Here is a 19,310-nt window from a genome sequence, read left to right as displayed (position 1 = left end):
TCCAGCTCTGCTTCTGGATTTTTCTTGGCCTAGCTTGGCTTACTAATAATGAAAACTAGCAGCTACCATTGGTGGATGCTTCTTTAAGTACACTCCTAGTGATTTCTGTACATTGTTGGCCCTCATTTTCCAGCTCCTTACGGTGTGGTTACCTTTGCTGTCTGCGTCATTTCACACACGGGGAGACTGAGGCTCACAGAGATAAAAGAGTGTCAGGTTGGGTGGCAGCTCTCGAACATGAACCCACCTTGTCAGGACCCGTGTTTCTGTGGTCACCTGGCTCTCAAAGCCCTCCTCTGACTCTCTGCTTTTCTCCCCAGCTCCTCAGCCTTCACCCTGCGGGTGCACCTCAAGAGAGCGGCGGCATGCGGCACTCCCTGGCTGGCCCACTGTCTTCTGACCTGCTGTTGACCACCCCCAGGAGGCCCTGACGCCCTGGGGCACTTCCGCTCTGCACAGGACCACGCTGGGGTTTGCCATGGTGACATAAAGGGGTGTAGAGGAAGGAAGGAGCAAGACCAGCCTGTAGACTGTGCCCCTGGCTGGGAGAGAGGGCCAGGGGCCCGGATCCTTCTCTCCGCTGCCCTTTGAACGTCTTACTTCTAAGTGTCTGAATCTCTCAGTCAGTGGACAGCTCTTGGGCCTCCTGTGTGAGGCCTTGCGGGGGGCCAGGCCAGGCTGGGCCTCTGCGGGTTGAGGTCTCGGGGGCCAGGATGCCTGCCCTGGCGTGCCTCCGGAGGCTGTGTCGGCACATGTCCCCGCAGGCTGTCCTTTTCCTGCTGTTCGCCTTCTGCCTGTTCAGCGTCTTTGTCTCTGCCTACTACCTGTACGGTTGGAAGCGGAGCCTCGAGCCCTCAGCAGATGCCTCGGAGTCTGACTGTGGGGACCCTCCACCCGTGGCCCCCAGCCGTCTCCTGCCCATCAAGCCCGTGCAGGCGGTTGCCCCTTCCCGAACAGACCCCCTGGTGCTGGTCTTTGTGGAGAGCCTCTATTCACAGCTGGGCCAGGAGGTGGTGGCAATCCTGGAATCTAGCCGCTTCAAGTACCGAACAGAGATTGCACCCGGGAAGGGGGACATGCCCACGCTCACTGACAAGGGCCGTGGCCGCTTTGCCCTCATCATCTATGAGAACATCCTCAAGTATGTCAACCTGGATGCCTGGAACCGGGAGCTGCTGGACAAGTACTGCGTGGCCTACGGCGTGGGCATCATTGGCTTCTTCAAGGTATTCAGGGAGCAGGTTTCTGAGCAGTTCCAGCCTGTCTCTATGCTTGTTAGCCAAGCACCTACCAGCTGGCATTGTAAAATGAGTGCAGTGGTAGCCCTAAGCTCCCAGGCTTCCAGTGAAGGTTAAGTGGGTTCCTGCTTCTCCCTGGCGAATGCTTAATAAGTATTTGGAGGTGTTGTCTACTCCACGTGGGGCTCAGCGCACAGCAGGCACTTGCCTGAAGGAGCCTTGGGGGTGGGTGCAGGGTAGGAAAAGGCATACTCTGCCAGGGACTCTGAACCCTGCCACGGCAGTCATCTTAGATGAGCAAGTGCAGGTGCAAGAGGGTTAGGCCGGGCGGTGGTGGCGCGCGCCTTTAATCCCAGCACTCGGGAGGCAGAGCCAGGCGGATCTCTGTGAGTTCGAGGCCAGCCTGGTCTACAGAGTGAGTTCCAGGAAAGGCACAAGCTACACAGAGAAACCCTGTCTCGAAAAACCAAAAAAAAAAAACCAAAAAACCAAAAACCAAAAACCAAACAAAACAAAACCAAGAGGGTTGTTACTCATCTGAAGCAGATTGGCTTTCCATTGTCTTCCTCCTGGAGATCAATAGTGGGGGGTGAAGTTTGGCTTCTCAAACCAGAGCCATTTTGCGCTAGAAGTAAGGAGAAAGAAATCCCAGTTTGCAGGTGGGGAGCTGCTCTGGGCTTTGTGGAGTTCCCAGAACCACCCCTGGGATGGGGGTGGGGAGTCCTCATTGCTTAAAGCTTGTTATGGAAGGTCTGCCCTTGAGGAGGGGGCAGGGACAATGGATATGTGGTCATGAAAGATGAATGCTGGCCCCAGCTGGGGACTTGACTTGGGGGCTTGGGGGATATTTGTTTACTGGATGCTTCCAGTGTCCTGGGCCCTTGCTAAGTACCAGTGCATAGAGTAGTGGAAGCGGACAAGTCCCTGCTCTCACAGAGCTGACATTTTAACACAGTGGGGATGGAGTGGGCCACTGGAAACAGAGGCAGTGGCGGCTGTGAGAAATGTAAAATGAAGGGGAGCAGGGTATTTGAGAGTGGGTGTGGGGCCAGTCCTGGACTCTGTGGTCAGCCAGGAAAGTTTTCGCCTGTGAGTGGCCTGAGGGGGACACAGGGCTATTGCATAGAGCAAGAAGGTGCCAGTCCCAAGCCTCCGCACACATTGTTCCTTTGTTCGGTGCTGGGAGAGGCTGCTTTAGCCCAGGCTTCCCACAGCCTGCTCTTTCATGCACTAATACAGCAGGAGGCTCTATCACTGAGAAGGGAGAGTGAGTCAAAAAACCAAAGGCCTTAGAAATCCTGCCGCGGGGCGGCCCAGTATGATTTGTTTCTCAGCCAGCTTGATCTCTTTCACAGAGCACCCTCTGGGGAACACTGGCCTGGTTTATGGCTTCACAGAAGCAGAAAGTTAGGCTGGCTCCATTGTCTCTGTGCTTTTTTCTTTTCTCCTCTACTCTCTACCCTTTCCTGGCATGAACTTCATTAAGGTAGATTCAGAGCCCCAGGCCTGAGAATCATCAGAACGGCTGACGTTTATTGAGAGCTCCTTCAGTGCGGGTGCTGCCTGCCTGATTCACAAATGAACTTACTTCACACTAATAAGTCATTTTCCAAGGCAGGCAGAGGGTATGGTGATTTAAGAGAGGGGAAACTGAGGCAGAGAGAGGTTAAGAAATGTATCCAATGCCTGGCGCACGCCTTTAATCTCGGCACTCGGGAGACAGAACCAGGTGGATCTCTGAGTTCAAGGGCAGTCTGATCACAAAGTGAGTTCCAGGACAAGCCAGGGCTATACAGAGAAACCCCTTCTTAAAAAAAAAAACAAAAACCAAACAAGACAACAACAACAAAAAGAAATGTTTCCAAGCTCACACACATCCCTACCAAGTATCATCCAGGATTCAAGTCCAGAAGCCCTGAGCCATAGGCATGGTCTTTCTAAGGTTTGAGGAGTCTAGGAGCTGACTGTTCTTTACTTAATGGACGTCAGTGTCCGCCGAAGCCCTGTGTGTGTGCTAGACTCCTCTAGGCCTGGGGCATGGACGTTAAGCTTAGTTAAAACATCAGAGCTCGGGTCCTGTGTCACCTCAGCTCCTTGCGTACAGTGAACATGAAGCCCGTTAAGAGCAGGGACATGCTTACGGTCTCTGGGGTCGGTGGCGAACCAGCTCTCCCTACACTGTTGCGTAAGTCAAGACTCCTGGATCTGAGCTAGGCTTGTGACTGTTCGGTTAGAATGCCGCCCCCTGGTGGTTGAGGCACGCCACTGCTCTTCTGCAGAGGCTGCCTTCTGTGCCGTGCCTTGGACTCGGCAGACTCAAGTGCCCGTGCCAGGGCTCAAGCTCCGCCCCTTTCAGATCGTCAAAGCAGGGTGAGGTCACGAGCTGAAAAGTCCAGACCCTGGGTCAAATCTTTGTGAAAGTTAGAAGCAATGTGACCTTGGCCAGGATGTTCAACCAGTGAGACTAGTTACAGTTCCTGCCTCTAGACCATGCTAGAAGTGTGACAGTTGAGGGATATACCGAGGACCAGGCCAGCACCTGGAGTCACTCCATCAGTGGCAGGTGGGGTGCCGTGCCCACTCCAAGTTCAGCAAACACAGCAGTTATACTTGGTCTGTGGCTCTGACGCTGTGCCCCTGAGAAGTCCTTGAGGTGGGGTCGGGTCCTCACCTGTACCATTCCTAACACAATCCCACCTCAGCCTTGCAGAGTCTGCGTCTGAATGCACTCGGAGGGCCGGCGAAGGCCACCTGACCTTCCAGTGCCCAGCATGTTGCATTGCATGTTCTGACACATAGAGTAGGCACTTTGTTTTCAGATAACGTGACTCGAAAATCAAGTGGCTTTACCAGAGTGACATAGTATGCCACCCAGCCAAGATTTGACAACCCAGCGTATTGCTTCTAACTGGATGACCTCTGAAGACCGCATAGGAACAAACTGACTAGAGCCCCGTAGAAGGGATGTAGGGTTTCTCAGGGCGGCTTGACCGTTCATAAGGAAGTCTGTGCTAGGCCTCCATATCCCAGTCCTTGCTCAGGCTCTTCCTTAAGTCAGGGTGACCCCTGTCTCCTTGGTGCTCAGGAGTAGGAAGAAGGACCCTGTGACAGGGCTAGCGTCTCCAGTGCCTAGGCCCTCTGTTCCCTTCCCTGGCTGGACCCTTTCATGGCTGCCTGTGATAGCAGAAGCTATCCTGGCCTGACTTCTTCCTCAGTGGTGCTGTGTCTGGACAATCACCAGCACCTCACAGCAAGCTCAGGGCCAGGACTTTGAAATGGGATCCGTGAGCTCCAGTGTCTAGTGGGTTCCCAGGCCTCAGCAGTGGTAGGCAGGGCCTGATGTGTCGTGGGTCCCTTCATAGGTCACATTCTGTGTCAGTGCTGACTTAGGGTGGTGGGGAGCAGGGAGCCTGAGGAGGGTGTCTCTGAAGATGGGTCTCAGTCTCTTGCACCTCAGCATTGAGGCTGGCTCAGGATAGGGACTTGGCAGGCACTCCCTGCATTTGGAGATCCAGAGTGGCTCCTTATCACAGTTTACAAAGCCAGGCCCCCTGCAGAGGGTTGGTGGGAAGATTAGTAAACAGCTTCCTCTGGGCAGGCTCAGCTCTGCACCTGGCGGAGCTTGGACTAAAACCTACCTGCTTTCTGTTCAGCACGTGCCCAGGCATGGTGCTCACCAGGGCAGCCCCACAGGTATCCTGTGGGTGACCCTCCTTGCTTCTCCAGATGCAAACCGGAACCTGTGCCCTCATTCCGAATCCTTGGGTAGAGTCTTTGACAGCTCCAGGGACCTGTGGGTCTGGCCCCCAATGGCCTTTTCTGCCTCTTGTCCGTTCTTGATCATTCTCTGGCTCCTTGCTCTTTCTCGGTCATGCTGTGCTCTCTCCTGCCTCAGGGCCTTTTCACTGGCTATTCTTAGGACTTGACCTCTACCTCTTCCTAGTTGATCACTCATTCTGTAACAAGCTCCAAAGGCCCTTTCTCCAGGAGCCTCCTGAGGCAGCTGACTGCCCAGCATGTGCTAGTCTACAGCTGTGACCTTTCCCATGTAGGTGTACCATGTTTTGTTCTTATGTGGTTTCGATGGCTGTCTCTCCGTCCTGCTTGACTCAAGGGGAGGGTCACATCTGCTTTTCTCACTTTACACAGTTCCCTGTCTGTCTTTTCCTCACTATATCTCATTAAATACTTACTATAATGTCTGGTACAGTGAGTCGCTGCAGACTGATAAATTAGCCCTGGGACCCACAGCTATCAGGTGCTAGGTACCAACAGCTATCTGTTCCTCTTTCATTCTTAAAAATAGTTACTCATCAAATGAATGTGTGTCCCTGCTGGGTGTCAGGGATCCAAAGTAAGAAATATAGCCTTGTTTTCAAGTAGGCCCAGGCTGGGAGGAGGGAGGCTCTGAACCCAGTGCAGCCCTGAGGCTTTGCCAGGATCCCAGGGAGGCCATTGCCAGAAGCAGGTATATGTATTTGGTTTGGAAGGATGAACAGGAGTTTACCAGTCCCAGAAGAGATGATAGAACCAGTGTAAGAACAAGGACAAATGTACTATATCTAGAGCCAGATGTCTGGAAGTGTGAGGGAGAGCATGGCAGAGTGGGGAGACCAGGGAAGAGGGGAGCATGGCAGAGTGGGGAGACCAGGGAGGAGGGGAGCATGGCAGAGTGGGGAGACCAGGGAGGGGGGGCATGGCAGAGTGGGGAGACCAGGGAGGAGGGGAGCATGGCAGAGTGGGGAGACCAGGGAGGAGGGGAGCATGGCAGAGTGGGGAGACCAGGGAGGAGGGGAGCATGGCAGAGTGGGGAGACCAGGGAGGAGGAGATGAATACAGGGAATGGGAGAAGCAGCAAGTCAGGGGGTGGGGGGGGGGGGAGATAAAGATTGTATCCCTGTCAGTGGTGGCTAGTGGGCAAGAGAGCTGCCTTTCTGTGTAGGAGGGTGGTGTGTGTGTGTGTGTGTGTGTGTGTGTGTGTGTCTTTCTGTCTGTCTGTCTCTGTGTGTGTATGTACGTGTGTCTGTCTGTATGTGTGCGACTATCTGTATATGTCTGTCTGTATGTGCATGTTTGTGAGCATGTGTTTGTCTGTGTCTATGTGGATCTGTGCCTGTGTATAGTTGCGTGTGTACACACGTGTTGTCTGTGTGTGTGTGTGTGTGTGTGTGTATTCAGTGAGGGATACGGCAGCTCTTGTGAAGCTGTAAATGTTGACGTTACTGTTCTCGACTGTGCCTGACAGCTGTTCTCCTGCCCCACACTGCTGTAGGCCAATGAGAACAGCCTGCTGAGTGCACAGCTCAAAGGCTTCCCTCTTTTCCTGCATTCGAACCTGGGCCTGAAGGACTGCAGCATCAACCCCAAGTCCCCACTGCTCTATGTGACACGGCCCAGTGAGGTAGAGAAGGGCGTGCTGCCCGGCGAGGATTGGACTGTCTTCCAGTCCAACCACTCTACCTATGAACCAGTACTGCTGGCCAAGACGCGCTCCTCCGAGTCCATCCCGCACCTGGGTGCGGATGCGGGCCTGCATGCCGCACTGCATGCTACTGTGGTGCAGGACCTGGGCCTCCACGACGGCATCCAGCGTGTGCTGTTTGGCAACAACCTCAACTTTTGGCTGCATAAGCTGGTCTTCGTGGATGCTGTGTCCTTCCTCACAGGGAAGCGCCTCTCACTGCCTTTGGACCGATACATCCTGGTGGACATCGATGACATTTTTGTGGGCAAGGAGGGCACACGCATGAAGGTGGAGGATGTGAAGGTAAGGAGAGCCTCGGAATTCCTCATCGGGCCACACCCCATCTGTGTCTCCTGCGCTGGTATCTGCAGACCCATTGACCCCCCCACTTCAGCCATTTGCTGTCTTGCTGTGTGCAAGAGGCATCTATGAAGTGTTAAATACAGAGAGATTTTGCATGTGTGTTCTGGAGCTCAGGAGGAAGAGACCCAGGCAGAAATAAAAAGGATCTGGCCAGGGTTGTAATCTGCCTCTTAACCTAGATGTGATTTTAACTCTTTGAAAATGTTCGTCATTATCAGAGCTCCCAAAGATTCTTCAGAATAAGATCCCAAGTCACATACACAGCATGCTTTAACAGCTGTGTATGGATAGTGGGATACTTACGTTGAATTCTGAAACTATTTACCGAATTGTTTGTGGAAGCTCCTTGCAAACACGGGGTTGCATCCACATGTGAGCTGTCAAGAAAGAAGCCTGCCAGAGGACAGCCTTACGATGCAGTTGTCCATTAGTCATCGGTCACTGGAGCCTCTGCAGAGGAGCCAGCGTGCTGGAACGAGGGCATCAGTGTGGGTTGCCACCACAGAGGGCCAACACAACAGTAAAGCAGATGGAGACAAAACAGGGGATTAAGTCCCCAGAGCTGCTGCCTGCTGACTGGGTGTCCTCTCTCTGGAGATTAACAGGGCTAGAGATGTATTAGCACCAGACACAGACCTCTTTGATGCTGCAGGAGGCTTTAGACTGTGGCAGGCACTCTTCCCTGAGCGGTGCAGACACACTGGTGTTGTCTTCCTGAACTTGAAACCTCCGGCAGGGCTGGCCCAAGGTCTAGAAGGAAGGTTCCACGGGGTTGTGGCCTTGTCCTGTCAGAAGTGAACTCTGTAGAGAGGAGCACAGTCTCATCCCATCGCTGAGCCTGAAGGAAGGGGGAGGGCCAGGGAGGGACTCAGGCTGTTTGCTAGGGTACACAGTGGTGCCTGCCTGGGGTGGGAAGCGCATGTCCACGTGGTCAGGCTCCTCCCTCCCCTGCTTGCCACAGCAGACCTAGGCAGTGTTGATCCGCTTTTATGCACAGTGCTACTCCTGACACTTGAGTTTTCAAACGTCCCTCTGTTGAAGATTTTAAGCCCACTCCAAGTTGAGCCTTCCCGCCAACATCTTCATGCAGTGCCGTGACCCACCCCAGCAAAACAGATGACCCTGTTGCTTGCTTGGTCACTCTTCCAGTGGCCCAAGCTTCTGTCCTTTGTAGTCTAGGTCCTCACTGCATGAGCAAGGGAATGCCTGAGAGACTGTGGTCCAGGGCGAGGCCTCTAGCTACCCAGGTTCACCATGCCCTTTGTGAGCCATTGATCCGGGGTTGCATCCTGTAGCCCAGGCTAGTCCGAGCTTCATTATCCTCAGCCTTCTGAATACTCTGCCTAGCTTTTACCATCCCCCCTTTTTGTTTTCTTTTGGGTACAGTCTCATGTAGCCCAGGTTGGCCTTGAACTCTTGATCCTCCATCCCTTTCTTCCTGAATGCTGGGGTTATAGACATGTGTTACCAGGCCTGACTCCTCTTCCCTGTTTCTGAAGAAGAGGCAGTGCAGCCGCGAAGAGCCCTGCCTGCGGGAAACAAATCAAGGACACACACACACACACACACACACACACACACACACACACCCGGTCTTCCATGCATCAGCTCGGGGCAGAGTGCGGGGTGCTTCTTTGCCAGTCCTCCTTCCTTGCCCTGAGCCGGGGAAAAGGGGAAGCAGTATCCGATTTAGTACGAAACATGGCTGTCAACTGACTGTCCTTCAGAGCCGTGACTGTCACCTCGTTGGCACGTGTCATTCTGGCCATGCAGTACACTTCCCGTCGTCCACCAGAGTCTGCACATCTGGGGTTGGTGAGTGCTAGCTCTGTGCTCAGCCATCTCTGTGTGTTGTCTCACTGGTCTTCACAGCAGCTGGTGAAGAGGTAGGAGCCCTCTTCTACAGAGGAGGCCACTGTGGCCCGGAGAGATGGAACAGCTTGCCTGAGGCCACATGGCTGGATCATGTGTCTGTCAGGCAGTGATTAGACTTGCTTAGATGCCCGAGGTGACATACTGCCTGAAAGGGGGGCTTCTGGATCTTTCCTCAGAGCCTTGTGAGCAGTGCAGTCCTAACCCAGGGGCTAGCCCCTTCCCTGGACTTCCATGGGTGCTAGATGTGTTCACACAGCAACACTGGCACACAGGGCACAGAGGACATCCTTGGCAGGGCCAGGATCCTTTGATCTAGTCTTGCATTCCCCCCGGGAGGAAAAGTCCTCCACGGGAAGACATTGGTGCTTGTGGTGTCAGTGACTGCGGACGTGACTGTAGGTCCCATTCTTCGTCACTCTTCTACCACAGTCAGGCAGTTTTAGACCGAGTCTCGCTTGTCTGAAGAGCTCCACGAGGACAGAGATCTTCTGGTCCCCTTTTGCAGTTAAGGCCTAGAGAAATTCGGAAGCTTCTCAGGCATGCATTGCTGAGCTGAGCTGGAGCTCGGGGCTTTTCAAGCCAGAGAGAATCTGGTGTAGGAGGTGGCAGGGGGCTGGCTTCTTAGGTGCAGCCTGGGCTGCCTCCCAGACCTTATGCTGAGATAGTCCCTATGTGGCCGAGCCCTGCTGGCATCTGCTTGATGTTGCTAGCATTGGAGCAAGGGCCCAACATTTGCATCTTGGGGCGCTGTGCTGGAGATGGAACCGGGCCTCAGGTGTGCGGCAGATGCTTCATCCCAGACCCACACTGCCAGCCTTGTATCAGGTCCTGAGAGTTTTGTAGCTGGTCCTGTTTATACAGGACACCCCCTCAGATGCTCAGTGGGAGGAGTCTGAGCTGACCTCCCCTCACTGCTGCCTCTCCTCTGCCTGTCCTAGGCCCTGTTTGATACACAGAACGAGCTTCGCACACACATCCCAAACTTCACCTTCAACCTGGGCTACTCAGGGAAATTCTTCCACACAGGTAGGTGGTGGTTTGCCCCTGCCCTCTGAATAACCTCTTAGACTTCTCCCAACCTGCCCCCCAGATTGCTGTTATGAGGGCACCAGATATATATATATATACTAGGTGGGGGTGGGGAGTGACTCCAGAGTTCATGGTCTACAAGGGACATCCCAGCAGAGGGCATTTGGGGACAATAGTAACAGCAACAAGGTTTCCATATGCCTGGCAGCCTGTACGGTCCTAGGTTAGGTTCTTCTCCTATCTCCTCCTCACTCTTACCTTTCAAAATCACTTTCAAAGTGATTTACACTTATAACAGCTGTTAGTTGAATTAAAAAATGCTTAGCCAGATGGTGGTGGCTCATGCCTTAATCCCAGCACTTGGGAGGCAGAGGCAGGCAGATCTCTGTGAGTTCGAGGCCAGCCTGGTCTACAGAGTGAGTTCCAGGACAGCCAGAGCTACACAGAGAAACCCTGTCTCGAAAAACCAAAAAAAAAACCAAAAAAAAAAAAAAAAAACCAAAAAAAAAAAGGTTTTTATTACTGTGTGTATACATGTTTGTGTTTATATGCCATAATGTGTGTGTGGAGGTCAGAGGACAACTTGGGGGTGGTTTTCTGCTTCCCCTGTGTGGGTCCCGGGGATTGAACTCAGGTTCTCAGGCTTGGCCATTTCGTTGCTGAGCTATTTCAGAAATGGGCTGAGTTTTAAGACTGTTATAGAAGTACACAGCATAGAAAGTGACAGCACAAATGACCGTCCCTCCCCACCACGGCCACCACTGTCCTGTGTTTTGTCTGCAGTAGCAGGGATGAGGTTGAGGGTTCTTCCACGTTCCTCCCATGCTGGGCAAGTGAAAGGGAACCAGCCCTGAACTGGGGGGCCGCGGTCCTCGGTGAGGATGGCTTCTGGAGTTCTAGGCAGGGCCACCGTGTCAGCAATAGGTTGAGGTTGAGAGTGTGCAAGATGGCCCAAAGGTACCCGAGCGTGCTGGTGGTGGTGTCTGCATTTGTGTCCTTAGCCCTTAGCAGATCTGGAGGTGGCTGAGACAGAGGTTTGAGTGTCCTGAATCCACCCAGAACTTCTGCAGGCTAGTGGGCGAAAGGGCATATGACCCAGTTTGGATCAGTGGAATAGGACAAGAGTAAGCATGTGAGAGGTGGCAGAACACTTGGGGTTGTTGACTTCAAACACCAAGAGCCCACAGAGGAGATGGTGTGGCCAAGCCACTTGCTGAGGCAAGGGCAGTCCAGACTAGACTTGGGTCTCTCTGGGCCAAAGTTCGGTTGACTCTTCCACGCAGCTAGGTGGCCCGTGGCTGAATATTCCATCTGTAGTCGGGCCAGGTTGGAAGGAGGGCTGCGTGGCCAGCCAGCTGTGCCGAACTCTCTCTGCCGCTGCCGTAGGTACCGACGCTGAGGATGCTGGGGATGATCTGCTGCTGTCCTACGTGAAAGAGTTCTGGTGGTTCCCCCACATGTGGAGCCACATGCAGCCCCACCTATTCCACAACCAGTCTGTGCTGGCTGAGCAGATGGCCCTGAACAAGAAGTTCGCTGTCGTGAGTAAGATTCCCCATGGGACAGAACTGGGGGGGGGGGGTGTGTCAGGGGCTGGGCTGGGCTTCACTGATAGATGAGCTTCATCTGATAAATCTGTTTCTGGGCTAGGGCCTGGGGTAAGCTGCCTTGATAGCCACTGTCTCCTCAAGAGGGCTGTCCCTCTGTACAGACAAAAATGAAAGCTCACTGGGCCTGGTGGTACATGCCTGGAGTTCCAGCCTTTGGGGGGCAAAGGCTGGAGGATCAGTTGCAGCCAGCCTGGGCTACATGAGACCCTGTCTCAAAACTACAAAAACCAAAACCCCAAGTTAAAGACACTGAGACTCAGGAGGTCACCTAAGGACTCATGCCGAGGCCTCTTCATTTCCTGGGCCCAAACTCTTACCTTCAGGCAGGGTAGAACCTCTGGAGAGCTGGCAGAGGTACTTAAGAAAAGCCCAGTGTGGACACACTAGCCAAGCAGGAGAGAGCAGGGATGTGAGTCCTCTGAGCTCGGTGCCAGGCATGTGGACTGAAGGAGAGTTGGGAGACTAGTTCTCGGCTTGTTTCTACTAGTCACTTGCTTTGAGATTCTGAGTCCCTCCCTTTCTGTTCCAGGCCTCAGTTTCCCCATCTGCACCTATGGGCTTAGACCACATGCCCTACCATTCTAGCCTTTGTTTTTTGTCTTGTGTTCTAAAAAAGAGGAACAGGGTCCAAAGGGAAAGACCCCATTCTCATCCTGCCTGGGTCATCCTCTCCCCAGGAGCACGGCATTCCCACAGACATGGGGTACGCAGTGGCGCCCCACCACTCCGGTGTGTACCCTGTGCATGTGCAGCTGTACGAGGCCTGGAAGCAGGTGTGGAACATCCGTGTGACCAGCACAGAGGAGTACCCCCATCTGAAGCCTGCCCGCTACCGCCGTGGCTTCATCCACAATGGCATCATGGCAAGTGGCTGCGAGGGGCATGGTGGGCGTTGTCATGGGGCTGCACACGCTGCTAGGAGGCGTGACTGAAGGCAGCCGACTGAGGGGTTGGCCAGTTTCTGCTGCTGTTCTGCCTCAGAGACTCCATCATAGGGAGGGCAGATTGGTCTTCTTAGCTTTGGTGACAGGATCAGGAAAGCTTTCTTTCTTTCTTTTTTAAAATGTATTTTCACTGTGTATGTGTGTGTGTGTGTGTGTGTGTGTGTATGCATGTGAGTGAGTGTGCCCCCCCACCCCCAAGGGTGCAGGTACCTGTAGAGGTCAAAGGTATCAGATCCCCCTGGTGCTGGAGTTACAGGTTGTTGTGAGGGTTGTGAGGTATCTGATGTGGGTGCTGGGAATCAAGTGCAGGTCCTCTGGAAGAGCAGTAACTGCTCCTCACCACTGAGCCATCCCCCTTCCAGCCATGGAGAGTATTATTTAAAGAGAGTTAGATGAAGATACGGGACAGGGCTCTATCACACTCATTTGCATGTTTGAATCTCTGCTGAGTGTTTGTCTGTCCCTACTCTGGGGGCTAGGAGACACAGAAGTGAAAAACCCAGACAAGTCCCTGACCTTGTGGACCTGACATTCTGTAGGGAGAGACGGACAAGGTGGTCACGAGTATGTGAAGCTTACAGTGGAAAGATGGTGAGAGCACCCTGGAGAGAACCCAGCAGGAAAGGGGTGCAGTTAGTAATAATCTGCCCAGGTTGAGCTTGCAGGACTCAAGGCTGGGAAAGCAGTGGGTGCGAAGGCCCGAGGGTAGGGTGTGATTGAGGACCAAGCAGGGGCAGATGGCAGTGGCTCCCAGGTGGGAGGCTGGCCGTGACGGACTGGAGCTTTAAGCAGAGATGGAAAGGCTTTGGGTGGAGCACGATCTAGTCCGTTCATTCTGCCTGTGGTGCGGAGCAGAGTGTAGGGTCCAAAAGTGGGAGCAGGCAGACCAGCAAGGGACGGATGGCACGTCTCCACGTGAGAGTGGGGTACCTTGGTCACAGCACAAGGTTAGCACATGGTCACATGCTGGACGTAGAAGGTCGAGCTGAGTTAGATACAGGGTCTAGGAGAGAGGAGAGAGGTCGGGGGTGATGCGGCTTCATGGCTTGACATACATAGAAGGATGTATTGTCACCAGCTGTGACTGGTACAGGCAAGGTTTGCACTTTGCTGTCCGTCCATCCGTCCAGCCATTTGCCTACCCACACGCTTCCCTACCTGCCTCTTTAGTACCTGGGACTCTTTTTTCATTATGTTTTTTTACATTTATTTATTTTTATTCGTGTGTGTGTGTGTGTGTGTGTGTGTGTGTGTGTGTGTGTGTGTAGATCAGAGGACAACATGTAAGAGTCACTTCTCTCCCTCCACTAGGAGGACTGAACTGAGGTCGTCAGGTTGGTGAAGAGTACCTTGCCTGCTGAGGCTTCTTGCTGCCTTCTCTCTCTCTCTCTCTCTCTCTCTCTCTCTCTCTCTCTCTCTCTCTCTCTCTCTCCCTCCTTCCCTCCCTCCCTCCCTTCCTCCCTCCCTCCCTCCCTCCCTCCCTCCCTCCCTCCTTCCCCCTCTTCCCTCCTTCCCCTCCCTCCCTCCCTTCTTTTATTTATTTATTTTGAGACAGGGTCTCATAGCCCAGGCTGGCCCTGGGATTCATGTTAACTCTGGGCATGAGGTAGTCATGAGACAAGCTCATTCCCTGTTCCTAGAGCCTGGTTTCCAGAAGGAAGACAGACAACATGCGGTTCCATGAGTTCATGACTACGGGCACGACGAGCTGAGGCTGTGACATTGCAGTGCTGTGTTAGAGGGTCAGGGCCCCTCACTGCAAATGGCACACGTGTTTAGAAACTGCCATGCTACTCTTGGACCTGTTTATTTTGTGTAGGGAAGAGCAGTGAAGTGCAGGACGAGGGCAGTGATTCCCCGGGGACCACTGTGGCTGCAGAGCCCTTGGGAGGGACTCCTGGGAGTGGGGGCTGTGGGACCTCCTAGGGGAGCGTCTTTCCGAGGAGGTCCCAGCCCTTCTCCTGAGGAAGCGGCCTTCCTTTCTGGACCATGGCTGGAGATGCCATGGCCCCTCTCCTGCTCCCTCCCAGGTCCTCCCTCGGCAGACCTGTGGCCTCTTCACACACACCATCTTCTACAACGAGTACCCTGGAGGCTCCAGTGAGCTGGACAAGATCATCAATGGGGGAGAGCTCTTCCTCACCGTGCTCCTCAATCCTGTGAGTGCTCTGCATCCCAGGGCTGGTATGAGGAGGGGTGCTGACAGCCTGTCCGTAACCGAGGTGGCTTCCTGAGCTGGGGAAGAGTGGACAGGTTGGCATGGGGACCTGGAAACTGGGAGGTCCACTGTCCACTTGTGGCACTGGCCTCCTCGGCTGTGTGACCCGGACAAAAGCAGTGGTATTTTCTCTTTGTAAGTGTGCACTTCTGTATAGACATGTTAGCACTTCTTGTTTATGTTCTCTTTCTAGTCTTCGTGTGTGTATACGTGCACATTCACGTGTACACCACACACATTTCACTTGAACCTTTCTGGGTCTCTCTTTTCTTGTTTGTAAGGTGGAACCAGCTATTCTAACATTATAAAATGAGCAACATGCATGTTATTCTGAGCCTTGTGAACTGCATACTCCTCATATTCTGTGTACACTCCCTGTCCTGATTTATAAAACAATGCAAATAGCTTCTGCCCAGGCCAGCTTCCTACTCTAGGCCTGTAATGTTAGCAGTCAGTTAGACCTGGGTTTTCCTTGGCTGAACACAGCCCAAGGTCACTCAGTTTGTTAATGGTCCCAATGTACCTTGCCCTGGGTGTCAGTGGCCAGTAACAGGTGGGGATCAGGTGACTCAGAAGCTGACCCAGCCTCACCTCCCTCTCCCTTCCCTGGAACAGATCAGCATCTTCATGACGCACTTGTCCAACTATGGAAATGACCGCCTGGGGCTGTACACCTTCAAGCACCTGGTGCGCTTTCTGCACTCTTGGACCAACCTGAGGCTGCAGACACTGCCCCCTGTGCAGCTGGCCCAGAAGTACTTCCAGATCTTCTCTGAGGAGAAGGACCCACTTTGGCAGGTGGGCAGAGTGGCATGTGCCTTGCTATAGCAATGTGCTTTCTCTTCTCAGGCATGGGCTCCAGGCTCAGCCGTTACACGTCACATTCCCTCGCCAGTGTGGGCATACTCTTGGGCATGCATAGGTGCAGTATATGTATACGCTGTATATGTCCCTACCCCCACCCATAAGCTTGTGTGTGTGCACACTCATACACAGCCTTGGAAAAGAGCCTTTAGAAACTGTGGGTAAGGCTAGAGCGATGGCTCAGTGGTTAAGAGCACTGGCTGCTTTTCCAGAGGACCCGGGTTCAATTCTCAGTATCCACATGGCAGCTCACAACTGTCTGTGACTCCAGTTCCAGAGAACCTGGCACCCTCATACAGATATATATATCTATCTATCTATATCTATCGATCGATCGATCGATCGATCGATAGATATATACTGGCAAAACACCAATACAAATTAAAAAAAAAAAACACCAAACCAAAAACTTGGGGTAAGACTAGTGGAGGCAAAGTATAGAGAGTGTCTGCCCTGCCTAGTGGCGGGTCATGCCATTCCCTTCACCTGCAGCAGGCTCTGAGCTACTTGGTAAAGGGGCTGAGGGAAGGGTTAGGGCAGTCTTTGGGAAAATCTATACCAGGACTACTAAAAACTGGAGGTAGAAGCTAGACTCAGGCCAGAGATCCACACACTTACTCCTGGGCCAAGTCTGACATGTGGTCCGTCTTTGTAAAGAAAATTTTGTTGGCACCCAGTCACACTTCTTGTGTGTCTGTCTGGGCCACTTTGGTATGACTACAGCAGAGACCAGAGAGTACTGTAAGCCTACAGTGTTTACTAACATTTCCCAAGAGGTTTCTCTTGCTCCACGGGGGAAGTTTGCTGAACTCTGGATTCAGGCATAGCTTGTGCAGTTAAAGTCAACAAATCCTTGTGAGTTCCTGTTAGTGATGAGCATAGAGCTGGCCGTTTGCCAGGCTCAATGGGATTATAACACTAACCAGAAATGGTCCCTATCTGTCACAGAGTGGTGTTGGGAGGTGAGGATGCAGCAAGAGCACAGAGTGGTTAAGAGCCAGGTAACTGATGGGCGTGGTAGTGCATGCCTTTAGCTCAACACCTGGGAGCAGAGTCAGGTAGATCTCTGTGAGTTCAACGCCAGCCCAGTTTACATAGTGACTTTCAGGCCAGCCAGTGAGACCCTGGTTTAAAACAAACGAACTAACAAACAGACATAGCCACATATGGAGGGAGTTCACTCATGCATCTTAGGCCTCCCTCACATCCTTTCCATTGCTGTTTTAGGATCCTTGTGAGGACAAACGCCACAAAGACATCTGGTCTAAGGAGAAGACATGTGACCGCTTTCCAAAGCTTCTCATCATTGGCCCCCAGAAAACAGGCAGGTCTCTTGACCCTTGACCCAGCTTCCCCCACTGCCTGTTATCTCAGCCACAGAATTCTGGGGACCATCTTGATCAGGTCTCAGTCTTAAATATTCTAACTCCTTTTACCAGAAATGGGAGCGACATAGGGACCAATAGGAATTGCCTGTCATTGTGGGGGTGGAAAGCAGAGGGAGAAGTGGCATTTATTTTGAACCATAGCCTCAGAGAGCACCCCGACACCCTCCTGAGAGTCTCCGAGACAAGGCAGGAAGGATGTCTAGATCACTCACTTGGCAAATTTGAGCAGAGCCAGGCAAAACTGGATCAGCACAAAGAGGTCTGTGATCAATTAGTCATGTCTGTCAGGAAGATGCACGGGCAGGATTGCTAAACATTTGCCATCCACTCAGTTCTATAAGGATAGGTAGGTGTTCCTTTTTATAGCCAAGAACAGAGGGTCAGGGAAGTTAAGTGACTTTCGGCAACATAGTTGGGAAGTGATAGTTCCAGGTCTGGAGACCTGACCTGCGACCCTGAAGCCTCACAGTCACCGAATGTTAGTTACAGTCTCCCTGGGTGTGCTGTTATACAGAGAGCACTCAAGAATGAACAAAAGATCCCCTCAAAGAGGAGGAAGGACCAAGACAGGGAGGCACCAACAAGGAGAGCTGGTGGGCCTGGGCTTCCTAGCTCCTGGAGCATTTCATACGGGCTGCACGTGCTACATGCCTATAAATCCCAGCACTCAGGAAGAGTTTGAAGTAGTCTGTGATACGTGTCAGGACACTGTCAAAAAGCAAAGCGATCCAACACAGAACAGCAGTAAAAAGAAGCGAAGAGAACGAGAATTTCCCTTTCCCATGAACGGACCTGGAGGGTCCTTATCCCTGGGCTGTTCCCAGGTTCCCATTTGGACAGAGGCCCAGAGCTAGAAAAGAGGGCCAGGAAGCGCCTAGTTCTGAGACTCTGAGGAGACAGCAGGTAACTGGGCTGGTAGTGTGGTGGCAAGAAAGCCTCTGAGGTCGAGTCCTTGTCTAGTCATGAAGAAGGCTGTGATAAGATGCGTGGTATCTGGAAGGGTTACAGGAACCAGTGGTCGTGTGTAGACCTTATGGTCTGCATTTAGTGCATCTTTAATATACTCATGAGGGAACTAAGACTCCAGAAGGGAAGGGATTTTCCTAGCCCCTCCCAATGACTAGGGAAGACAGGCCCAGAATGTATTCTTGTCTTGTTGGGGGCTGGGCTGAGGTCTCAGCTGCTCCCCCCCTCGTAGGCACCACGGCCCTCTACCTGTTCCTGGGCATGCACCCGGACCTCAGCAGCAACTACCCCAGCTCCGAGACCTTTGAGGAGATCCAGTTTTTTAATGGTCACAACTATCACAAAGGCATCGACTGGTAAGTGGCCTTCTGTCTCCAGCAGGGCAGGAAGGCCATTGTGGAGCCAGCTGGGGTGGCCACTGTGGCCGCAGCAGGAAGCAGCTGGTGCTTGCTCACACGCAGCTGAAATTCCTGTAAACAGGGACAAGGCGCAGTGACTGTTGAGTCATGTCGTAACAGTGTTGTGACAAACAGGACACTGGATGAGGAAGCCCTTTGCCCAGGGTCAGAGCTAGCTGGAGTGGGCATCCAGCCCCTCCCTGACTCCACAGAATCATAGAGTTCTCAAGGAGCGAGGGTTGCACCCCGTGACAGGTCGCCAGTGACAGCAGCATGCTCTGAGTGGCTTTTCCTCCACCCATGGCCAACTGCAGGGAGAGGGGTTCCTGTGGGCCTCTAAGAGCTCTCTGGGGGGGGGGGGGCGGTAGAATCGTACTTCCCACCAGAACTTTCCCAAGAGGGCACCGTATAGGGGGCTAGCCTGGGCTGCTGTTACCCTCAGTTTTTCCATTTGTATCTTTCCTACCTTTATAAACCTGTGTGAGCATGTTCTATCATTCTGCATTATTCATTAGTGGATTCCCCGGGTACAGAGGTTATGGGCCTCTGTGTTTGCCGATTGCTGTGTCTTCACATTGTTTTCTTTCACTTGCCATATATCATCTGTCCATGTCTCTCCATCGTTCAGTCTATATTTTTAACAAGTGTATCCTCTTACCTAACGCCCCTTATATCATCTGTCCATGTCTCTCCATCGTTCAGTCTATATTTTTAACAAGTGTATCCTCTTACCTAACGCCCCTTGTGGCCAGATGTCTTAGTGCAAGCCAGTGTGTTTGGGATTTTAGAAAGGAAATGTGGATGAGCTATCCCTGTAGCAGTACACCCCCTTCTGCCTGGGTTTCAGGGTGCCCCGCCGCACATGTGGGTAGCGGGCAGCTGTGGGGATACTTTTGCCAGGAAGGTTAAGGAATTGGTTGCTGGACACTACAAGCTTAGGAAACACGTTCTCT

The 19,310-nt window shown here is 52.9% G+C and overlaps 1 protein-coding gene across 2 annotated transcripts in view; it reads left to right on the top strand.

The window, feature by feature from the left end:
• Positions 1-323: 323 nt before the first annotated feature.
• The window catches only part of Ndst1 (N-deacetylase and N-sulfotransferase 1), a 30,215-nt gene continuing 11,228 nt past the window's right edge, over positions 324-19,310 (top strand). The window contains exons 1-9 of one of the 2 annotated variants that reach the window (XM_059246216.1): positions 324-1,226; positions 6,511-7,005; positions 9,879-9,966; positions 11,356-11,510; positions 12,257-12,442; positions 14,554-14,682; positions 15,357-15,539; positions 16,833-16,929; positions 18,192-18,315. In XM_059246216.1, the coding sequence (XP_059102199.1) occupies positions 714-1,226; positions 6,511-7,005; positions 9,879-9,966; positions 11,356-11,510; positions 12,257-12,442; positions 14,554-14,682; positions 15,357-15,539; positions 16,833-16,929; positions 18,192-18,315 (1,970 nt within the window). In that variant the 5' untranslated portion in view covers positions 324-713. Of the gene's footprint in view, positions 1,227-6,510; positions 7,006-9,878; positions 9,967-11,355; positions 11,515-12,256; positions 12,443-14,553; positions 14,683-15,356; positions 15,540-16,832; positions 16,930-18,191; positions 18,316-19,310 lie in introns of those variants that run through there. The other variant, XM_059246217.1, reaches the window with a different exon arrangement.

Source organism: Peromyscus eremicus, chromosome 19 (genome assembly GCF_949786415.1).
Source record: "Peromyscus eremicus chromosome 19, PerEre_H2_v1, whole genome shotgun sequence".
NCBI classification, from domain to species: Eukaryota; Metazoa; Chordata; class Mammalia; order Rodentia; family Cricetidae; genus Peromyscus; species Peromyscus eremicus.
This window is presented reverse-complemented; position numbering and strand designations above follow the sequence as displayed.